The 10,677-nt window shown below is 51.1% G+C and overlaps 1 protein-coding gene across 1 annotated transcript; it reads left to right on the forward strand.

Moving 5' to 3' along the window:
* The first annotated feature begins 5,153 nt into the window (after positions 1–5,153).
* Positions 5,154–9,284, forward strand: MUC21 (mucin 21, cell surface associated). Its single transcript, XM_036434473.2, has 4 exons — positions 5,154–5,217; positions 5,339–5,369; positions 7,705–8,863; positions 9,093–9,284. The coding sequence occupies exons 1-4, from the start codon at positions 5,154–5,156 to the stop codon at positions 9,258–9,260; spliced, it is 1,422 nt and encodes a 473-aa protein (XP_036290366.1). The 3' UTR covers positions 9,261–9,284.
* The last annotated feature ends 1,393 nt before the right edge of the window (positions 9,285–10,677 follow it).

Raw genomic sequence — 10,677 nt, forward strand, 5'->3', positions numbered from 1 at the left:
CCAAACTATTTTTAAAAAGGTCAAGCAAAGCAACTTTATTGACTCCTTTTGTAATGACAGCAACAATAAAAAGCATACAGAGAGAACAGTTAGCATTTGCTAAAATTACCAGTCTAAAACTGCAAAAACAACTTAGAAGTTAAAAAACACTGTTGGGTTCATTTCTAAGACTCAAGACATAACAACTATCTTACTGGACTCTGGAAAGGAGACTTTCACACCAGAAACCTCTCCTTCATTGAAACATGATCTCACATCAAAGATTATCTTGGCAATAGTGATCAGTTCACATCTCCAGGATGCCAGCTGTGGAATAGCTGTTGTGGCTGGTTGAAGGGGGATTTTCCAAAAGCAGTGGGATTCAGAAATTGTCCTGCACTAGAGACTGAGAGGCATAACAGATCTGCCTAATACATAGTCACAAACCCAAACAGGCACCAAAATGAGAACACAAAGAAACAACCCCCAAATGAAAGAACAAGAGAATCCTCCAGAAGAAGATACAAATAAAATGGAGATAAGAAATTTATCTGATATAGAGTTCAGAATAATGATGGTAAAGATGCTCAACAGCATGAGAAAAGATATAGTAACTATGAAAACACAAAGAACGACATAGCACAAGAAAACATTGGAAGGAATACAAAGCAGATTAGGGGAAGCTGAGGATCAGATCAGAGATTCAGAAGACAGGGTTGAAAAAATCATTTAATCAGAGAAACAAAAAGAAAAAAAAAATTAAAAAACCAGAAGACAACTTAAGGAAGTTGTAGGACAATGCAAAATGTAACAATATTCGAATAGCAACTGTGCCAGAAGAGGCAGAAAGTAAGCAAGGGACAGAGAACATGTTTGAAGAAATAATAGCAGAAAACTTCCCTAGCCTGGTGAAGGAAAGTCACCCATGATCAGGAGGCACAGAGAACCCCAAGCAAGAAGAACACAAACAGGCCCACGCACAGACACATCATAATTAAAATACCAAAAATTAAAGACAAAGAGGATCTTTTTTTTTCTTTTTTTTTTAAATATATTTTATTGATTTTGTACAGAGAGGAAGGGAGAGAGATAGAGAGTTAGAAACATTGATGAGAGAGAGTCATCGATCAGCTGCCTCTTGCATACCCCCTACTGGGGATATGCCCTCAACCAGGTACATGCCCTTGACCGGAATCGAACCCAGGACCCTTCAGTCCCCAAGCCAACGCTCTATCCATTGAGCCAAACCGGTTTCGGCGAGGATCTTTTCTTTAAAAATTTTTTTTAAATTAATTTCAGAGAGAGGCAGGGAGAGAAACATCAATGATGAGAGAGAATCATTGATTGGCTGCCACTTGCGTGCCCGCCAACCCCCCACTGAGGATCACCCCCATTGAGGATCAAGCCTACAACCTGGGCATGCACCCTTTACCGGAATCGAATCTGAGTCCCTTCAGTTCACAGGCCAAGGCTCTATCCACTGAGCCAAACCAGGTAGGGCCAAAGAGAGAATCTTAAAGGCAGCAAGAGAAAAGCCATCTGTTACCTACAAAGGGGCTCCCATAAGGAAATCACCTGATTTCTCATCAGAAACTCTACCAGACAAAAGGGAATGGCATAAAGTACTCAAAGTAATGGAAAGCAAGGAAGGTCAGGGAGGGATGGTGGTGTGATGTAATCACTCAAAGAGCTTGTATACAAAACGAACAAACAAACAAGCAGTGGGAAGTCACCTCTAATTACATCAGGCTTGAGTATTGACCATGGTCTTGATTGGTAAAAGGTACACAGCAGGAATTCTGCAAGCGCTGTTGGTGACCTGGTCTTCCTGGGTCTACCGTTCATTTTTCCCCTTTTTTGGTGTGTGTTAGTCTTTGCTCAAGGATATTTTTCCATTGCCTTTTAGAGAGAATGGAAGGGAGGGAGAGAGACAGAGAGAAACATTGGTGTGAGAGAGACACATCAAATGGTTATCTCCTGCACAGCCCCGAGCAGGGCCTGGGATTGCGCCTGCAACCAAGGTACATGCCCTTGATTGGAATCAAATTTGGGACCCATCTGTTCGTGAGCCGGTGCTCTAACCACTGAGCAACCGATTAGGACATTTCTTGTTTTTTTTTCTTTTAGTGTTTTTGTTGTTGTTGTTAATCCGCACCTGAAGTTATTTTTCCATTGATTCATCGGGAGAATAGACAGAGAGAAACATCGATGTGAGAGAAACATCCACTGGTTGCCTCCTGCATGAGTCCCAACCAGGGCCCTGGCTGGGGAGGAGCCTGCAACCCAGGTATGTGCCCTTGACCAGAATCAAACCCAGAATCAAACTTCTGGTCCTCAGGCCGACGCTCTATCCACCGAGCCAAAGTGGCTAGGGCACATTCCTTTTTAAAAAAACTGAGGTACAGTTGGCCTCTAACATTACGTTAGTTACATAGGTGTACAACATAATGTTTGATATTTGCATTCATGTGAAATGTCCCTCGGCAAGCCTCGCTGGCCTCTGCTGAGACTGAGCTTCAATCACACACAAACCGGGCGGCAGCAAAGTGTCTGAGCCCCCTCGGGGCCCCTCCCCTTTGGGGAGATTCTTCCTCCTTGCTCTTTGTTTCGTCCAGATCTCTCCCATGTGGAGTCTATAGAGTCACGCTTTTCTCCTTTGCTGTTGTCCTTTATTGTCGATGCTTATTATGTGCAAACACCATGCTGGTACCTTTAAACTCTCCCTCATTTCTTTCTCAAAACAACCCAATGAGAACTTAAATTTCTGGCTCTACAAGGAGCTAGGAGCCTTGACTTAAAATACCCTGAAAAGTCTAACATGGTGAACCAGCTAGCTGGCAGGGAAGTAAGGAATGCTAAGTGCAAAGACTAGGCTAAGTTAGGAAGCCAGGCGTAAGGGGAATACTGAAGCCAACTTCGGCCAAATCAGGTGCACAGAACCTTCGGCAGTGCCAGCCAGGGCCCGGTGGGTCTCCCCAGTGAGCCTCACAGCGATGTGAACCTGCAGGGAGAGCGCAGACTGAACCCCGCCCTCAAACCCACCCCTCCCCCGTGCCACCAGGGAAACGCAGGCAGGATTGCTGGTCTCTAAACGAGGTGCAGGGGAAGGGAGAAGAAAGGGACATGTGTCAAGAAATAGCTGTAACCACAACACTTACATGGTTTGCAGCCCCAAATCATGGCTAATTCAAAAGACCTCACACCTATCATTTAATTTTAAAGAATTCTCCCATGGTAATGTTTCCATATGCCTGGCCCATGCAAGTTCTCTGTGGAAATCAGATCTGCACCTCAGGCCTCACGGAGCTTCTACAGATAACATCACAAGAGAAGTAGCTTCATGGTCACAGCTGTCAGTCACAAATGGGAGCAGATACCGGGAGTGACAGCCAGCAGGAGGCCAGCTGCAGAGGCCACAGGCTTGCCTGAGTCTGGGCTCTCCATCTGCAACCACAGAACCCTCGAGTTTCAGTTGAGCCCATGTCCACCCACAGAGAGTGTGTTTCCATCTCTTTGAAGCTGTCCGTGATGGTGTGACCACCTTCTGGCTTATGGTGTATAAGCAGACAATAACCACCTCTCATGAAGTTATAAAACAAGATAAAATTAAAATACGTGACAACGTTAGGGTATGAGTTGGGAAGTGGAAATAAGAATTACAATGTGCCGAGGTCCTTGCGTTGTTCTGAGGAACAGAACACTATTAGCTGCGTTTGGACTGCAGGAAGTATGCTTGTGAAGTTCTTTTTAGGAAACCTCTCCAGGCGCCACCTGGGCTGCAATTCAGGACCCCTGGATTCTAGAGGGAAGAAGGTTTCGCTCTCAGAGTGCTGCTATTTTTTCAGCCACAGAGTAGAACCCAGCCCACCCCTGACTGCCCACCGCCCTCTGCTCAGGAGCTGCCCAGCACAGCCGCCAGGACAACTGTGTCTGGGCCTTTCCCCGAGTACCCCACCTCTTCCCGACTCAGACTCACTCATCCCAAAGTCACAGGAGTCTCCAGCGCCCTCCCGCTGGCTGACTCCTTTCAAATAAACGGCCACACACACTCCGTGTGGAAGGCCCATTGGTCCCACCCTGCCTGGCCACGTGATGTCTTCTCCACGCGCTCCCAACTCCCTCTCATGTGGGTTTGCCCAGCCATGCTGGCCTGGTGGACGCGTGTGCTTTCTGCGCGTCAGCACTCCCATGTCCAGAGCGCGGATCGGGCCGCAGCGGGCTTGCAGGCTCCTGATGTGGCCCGAGGTGCACCAGGAGGGAGATGCCTCATGACACTTAAGAGAAGGAGCGGCTGTGGGTCCCAGAGTGGAAAAGCTCCTACGGATTCCTCCGAAAACAGGGAAGTCCTTGTGGTTGGGATCATACTGCCCCTTCAGTCTGACGGGTGGCTTGTTCTTGCACATTCAACACTCTCCCACGCCCTCAGCCCCTCGCCCGGACACTGCCGAGATGGCTTCACTGAGCCCAGGCCCCTCTGCCCCTGTTCACTCATTAGTTGGTGAATGCCTACTGCTCAGCGGCCTTCTGCCCTCGGCCCAGGGCCCAGGGCCCTCACTACTGCTCTCCTTAGTCTCCTATTTGTTTGTCCCCTTCGCTCCGTCCATAGGCATCCTCCCCGCTAAGAGGGCAGGCGCACAGGACTTCCTGGCCAGGAAGCAGAAGTAGAACAGGTTTCTGGCCCCATCCCTGCCTCAGAGGGTGGGTCCCCTTCCACTCTGACAACCTTGATCACCTCATCCCTTTCTGCTTCCTGCTGCAACCCGGCCCAGTGCCCTGCTAGTGTGGTCATGTCTTTCTCCTTCCTCACCTTCCTCTTGACCCCTAGTCTGTTCTTCTCCAGCTCAGCCTGGCTTTGTTAGCTGCTCAGAGTTGACAAGAACAGGTCAACCTCTCAGCTCTGCCCCCACCCTCTGAAGCTATAAAGGCCTGCAGCTCTTCCACATGAAGACTACAGCAGCGCATGGAGAGCATCAGGGGCCCAGCTCTCACCCTGCCTCCAGCTCACGGCTCTTCCAAGAACACAGACTTAGGAGACCCCAGCCCCTGGGAGCGTCAGCTTTTCCCTCTTCACCGGGAGCTCTCCTTTCTCGAGAACACTGCTCTTTGCCTTCCACGGCTTGGCCGCATCTGGGACCCACGCATCTTGCTTTCTGGCCACCAAGAGGCACATCGAGATGCAGACAGGAAGCATTCCCCTGCTGTACTGGCTGCTGTTCCAGTTCCTGGTCTCGGAGCACGGTGAGTGATCTTCAAAGCGGGGGCCGGAGAGCCGCTGAGGGGCTGCGGAGTGGTGGCCTCAAGGGGCAGCGGCGGTCCTCCACCTGAGCACTTTGCTCTGCTCGTCACTCCCGTCTAACAGCGAATGCCTGGGAGGCCCGTGGGGCTCAGCGGTAAGACTGGCCTCAGAGGCCTCCTAAGAATCAGGCTCCTTCGCTACCTGGCTTTGGGGGAGCTGTTTAACTCCCTGTGCCAAGGGTTCTGCATCTATAAAATGGCAATGACTTATGGGATATGGCTGGGGCAGGGGGGGTTAAATAGCAAGGACAGAAAGAATTGTCTACTTTAAAAAGTCTCACTCATCTATATTCTATAAATTTAATTCCTCTCCTGCTCCTAACCTGATTTGCATCATCCTAATCAGCCTCAGACCAAGGAGAATAGAAGTCAAGAGTCAGAACGGACTCCCACCCCGTCTCCATAGCCCTGGCACTCAGACCTCAGAGCTCCATCTCCTGGTGCACAACCAGGAAGCAGGACTTCCCGGAGAATTCATCATTTGGAATCAAAATTAGCCCTCTTGTCATTTCGACTTACCTGTTCTCCAAAGCTTCTCAGTCAAAGCCACTCTCTCTCTCATGTGTCACCTCTACACGTGGTCGTCTCCATTTCCTATCCAGTTTTACTCATGATTCTGATCTTACCCCGATTTCCATCCCTTTGCAGCAGCAGGACCTTCCCCAAACAGAGCTATACTCTAACCCTATGTCACTCGAAATGAAACTGAGGGAAACACACATGCAGAGTGAAATGAGCCCCAATGAGATAGACGCAGGCTTAGGCAAGGCTGTGTGTCTGTCCTTTAGGGTCATGAGGGCACATCCTTAATTCCAGCTGAGCCTCCCTACCTCTGTGGGTATTGATTTATGGCTTTTAACCTGGGCAGATCGTGCACATTTAACCTACACATCACCTGCTCTTCTCCGGTCTTTGCAAGGTGGTCAGGAGACCCTGGCACTCCCAATGCCGATAGAGTCACTCGCCCACTAGGAGAGACAGATAGCTGGCCCCACCTCAAACTGACTCATTCAGTCTGAGTGGTATATTTTCTACTAGTGGCCCAGTGCATGGATTCATACACATTGAAAAGAAATTAACTAGAAGAAATATTTTAATTTAACTATTCGCCCTTTCTCTATAATAGACATGTCAACCAAATTCATAATTGACAATGACAGATGGAAACACACGCATGCAATAGCTGACAGCGAGAGCTTTATATATATCGCACATACGTGAGTCAGCTTAGCCTTTTCTAGATACAGAAAAAACCTGCTTACTCAGACCTGCTTTCTGATGTAGCTAAACTTTTTCCAGCCCAGTGAAGCACCCCAACTTCTCTTTCAGGTAATTGTGAGCAACACAGCAGTAAATATCTACATGAAGCAGATTATTATTGTAGATCACACAGGGAGAACAAAGGGCAAAATATTTAACTGCAGCAGTGTCTGGCTGTATTCTGCGCAGTGAGAAAACCTAAAGTCATTTTTAAGGCCCACCATTTTTAACTTCTTTTCAGTTGCTAAGCTTTCTAAATCTCCGTTTTCTGGTTAATGAAAAGAAAATAGGATTCCACCGAGTCTCCTATCTACCTACTCCAGAACTTCTGTGAGGTTCAAATGAGATGAGGCATGTGAAAACGCTTAACAAACATTTGGTTACAGTGTAAAATGTTTGCACCTGGCTATAAAGCAAATCGTGTTCCTGGGCTGAAGCAACTCCAAGGAGGCTAGTTGCTAGAGAGAGGGAGCTTGGAGTTGCTGCGATGCCATTACCCACAGGATTGGACACTTAGCATATTCGCCTTTTATATAGATAGATAAGCTCTCCAGGGGACCCTGATGTAGGTGTTCTCTGAATAACATTCTGAGAAATATTTTTCAAGGAGGAAGCAATAATACTTTAAGAATGAATGAATCAATATACTAGTTTTACCTGCTCCTACAATTCCTTTATGATGATTTTCATCTGTATTAGATCTTGTATAGAAGATTTTGGAATGAGCTTATTGCCAACAAAACTAGGTCAGCTAACCCTAGTGTTGGGCTGGGTGGGGAGGATGAAAGAGTGAGGCAGCTACTAGTAAAGGTGCAGGCTCAACAGCTTGGGTTCAAATTCCTGTCCTATTACTGACCAGCTATATAAACATGGGTTAGATTCAACATCTGTTAGCCTCTATTTCTTCATCTTAGCTGGTAATAGAATCTTGTACTGCTACCTCAAAAATTCACGGGCTGTGTGAGCATTAAATAGAACTGCCTATGTAACGCATTTACACCAAATGTTGGGCAGAAAGTATATATTCTTTCAAATGAGTCATTATTTATCATTTTCATCAGGTATAACCTCCAGTGACAACAGCACAGCCCTCCCCACCACTGGATCCGGTGTTTCTTCCAGTGACAACAGCACAGCCCTCCCCACCACTGGATCCGGTGTTTCTTCCAGTGAGAACAGCACAGCCCTCCCCACTGGATCCGGTGTTACTTCCAGTGAGAACAGCACAGCCCTCCCCACTGGATCCGGTGTTACCCCCGGCGACAACAGCACAGCCCTCCCCACTGGATCCGGTGTTACTTCCAGTGAGAACAGCACAGCCCTCACCACTGGATCTGGTGTTACTTCCAGTGAGAACAGCACAGCCCTCCCCACTGGATCTGGTGTTACCCCTGGCAACAACAGCACAGCCCTCCCCACTGGATCCGGTGTTACCCCCGGTGACAACAGCACAGCCCTCCCCACTGGATCTGGTGTTACTTCCAGTGAGAACAGCACAGCCCTCACCACTGGATCTGGTGTTACTTCCAGTGAGAACAGCACAGCCCTCCCCACTGGATCCGGTGTTACCCCTGGCGACAACAGCACAGCCTTCCCCACCACTGGATCCGGTGTTACCCCTGGTGACAACAGCACAGCCCTCCCCACTGGATCTGGTGTTACTTCCAGTGAGAACAGCACAGCCCTCCCCACCACTGGATCCGGTGTTACCTTCAGTGAGAACAGCACAGCCCTCCCCACTGGATCCGGTGTTACCCCCGGCGACAACAGCACAGCCCTCCCCACTGGATCCGGTGTTACCCCTGGCGACAACAGCACAGCCTTCCCCACCACTGGATCCGGTGTTACCCCTGGTGACAACAGCACAGCCCTCCCCACTGGATCCGGTGTTACCTCCAGTGACAACAGCACAGCCCTCCCCACTGGATCCGGTGTTACCCCCGGTGACAACAGCACAGCCCTCCCCACTGGATCCGGTGTTACTTCCAGTGAGAACAGCACAGCCCTCCCCACTGGATCCAGTGTTACCCCCGGCGACAACAGCACAGCCTTCCCCACCACTGGATCCGGTGTTACCCCTGGTGACAACAGCACAGCCCTCCCCACTGGATCCGGTGTTACCTCCAGTGAGAACAGCACAGCCCTCCCCACTGGATCTGGTGCAACCATAGGAGGCCCGGACACCCCTTCCCCACCCGGAAGGCACACAACTTCCGATGTGCTCAGCGTGGGGCCCGCTGGCTCCCTGAAGCCCTGGGAGATCTTCCTCATCACGCTGGGCTCGGCGGCAGTGGCCGTGGGGCTCTTCGCCGGGATCTTCCTCTGCGCGGTGAGTGCCGGGCGAGCGGGAAGTGCCTGGGGAGGAGCGCAGGACGAGGAAGGCTCTGAGGAGCAGGGGAGCCAGCGGGCAAGCAGGGGAGGAAGACAGCAAGAGAGGAGCCACGGGCTAGGGGAGCCGTTGGCTGGAGGAAGGAGAGGCTGGAGGAGACGCTGGAAGGAGTCGGGGTGAAGGTCTGTGAGGGGGCGCGGTGCTGACACTATTCCCCTTCCTGTTCCAGAGAGACTCCCTGTGGCTGAGAGACGCCGTTGCCGCTGTCTACCGTCCCCATGACCTCCACGGGGGCCCGGGGCCCGGGGGCCGGGAGGATGCCCACTACAGGCCGAGGCGGAGGAGACAGGTGTCCGCTGCAGCGCTGGAGATGAGAGGGCCCTACCCAGGGCCCTGAGCGGGAGGGCCACGCCTTCCTGAGGGAAGCGGCCGGGGTCAGACCAGTGTCTTCACTCAGCGCCAGGAGTCCGCTCCCAGCCTTTGGATCTGCACCGGACACTTCCTCCCCTCCCTGCTCCACCAGACACTGGGGAGAGGAGACACGCTTCCTGGTCATTTACTGAGAAATAAACACACTGCAGGAACTCAGCCTGAGCGAGTGAGTGAGTGAGTGAGAACTGTTGGGACACTTACTCCGGAACCCTACTTGCTGCGCCAACTGTGGGAGCAGGTCCTCCCTGCCAGGTCTGACTCCCCGGACACAGGCATCAGACAGAGAGGACATGGAAGTCATTGTGAGGCCATAAGATTCTTACTGCAGACCAGTAACCACTGCTACCCAGGGGCCCTGCTAACAGGACAGACACAGCCCAGTACACACAGCAGCCCCTGCTAACACAGGACAGACACACACAGCCCAGTACACACAGCAGCCCCTGCTAACACGACACACACAGCCCAGTACACACAGCAGCCCCTGCTAACACAGGACACACACACACACAGCCTAGTACACACAGCAGCCCCTGCTAACACAGGACACACACACACAGCCTAGTACACACAGCAGCCCCTGCTAACACAGGACACACACCGGACCCAGTACACACAGCAGCCCCTGCTAACACAGGACACACACAGCCCAGGACACACAGCAGCCCCTGCTAACACAGGACACACACAGCAGCCCCTGCTAACACAGGACACACACAGCCCAGTACACACAGCAGCCCCTGCTAACACAGGACACACACACACAGCCCAGTACACACAGCAGCCCCTGCTAACACAGGACACACACAGCCCAGTACACACAGCAGCCCCTGCTAACACAGGACACACACAACCCAGTACACACAGCAGCCCCTGCTAACACAGGACACACACAGGACCCAGTACACACAGCAGCCCCTGCTAACACAGGACACACACAGCCCAGTACACACAGCAGCCCCTGCTAACACAGGACACACACAGGACCCAGTACACACAGCAGCCCCTGCTAACACAGGACAGACACACACAGCCCAGTACACACAGCAGCCCCTGCTAACACAGGACACACACAGGACCCAGTACACACAGCAGCCCCTGCTAACACAGGACAGACACACACAGCCCAGTACACACAGCAGCCCCTGCTAACACAGGACACACACAGCCCAGTACACACAGCAGCCCCTGCTAACACAGGACGACACAGAAGCCCAATCAAGCAGCCTCCCACGGGCCAGTCAGCAGCACATCTTTGTACCAATTGGGACAAAAGAGGCTCTGTGCCAAGGAGTGGCCTCAGTATTGGGGTGTAGAAAGGTATGCCTGGGCGGTGTGTGCAGTGTCCTTGCTTTGGCACCTCATATGGCAAACTGGCCTTG

Source organism: Pipistrellus kuhlii, unplaced genomic scaffold, assembly GCF_014108245.1.
Source record: "Pipistrellus kuhlii isolate mPipKuh1 unplaced genomic scaffold, mPipKuh1.p scaffold_m20_p_125, whole genome shotgun sequence".
Classification (NCBI taxonomy): Eukaryota; Metazoa; Chordata; class Mammalia; order Chiroptera; family Vespertilionidae; genus Pipistrellus; species Pipistrellus kuhlii.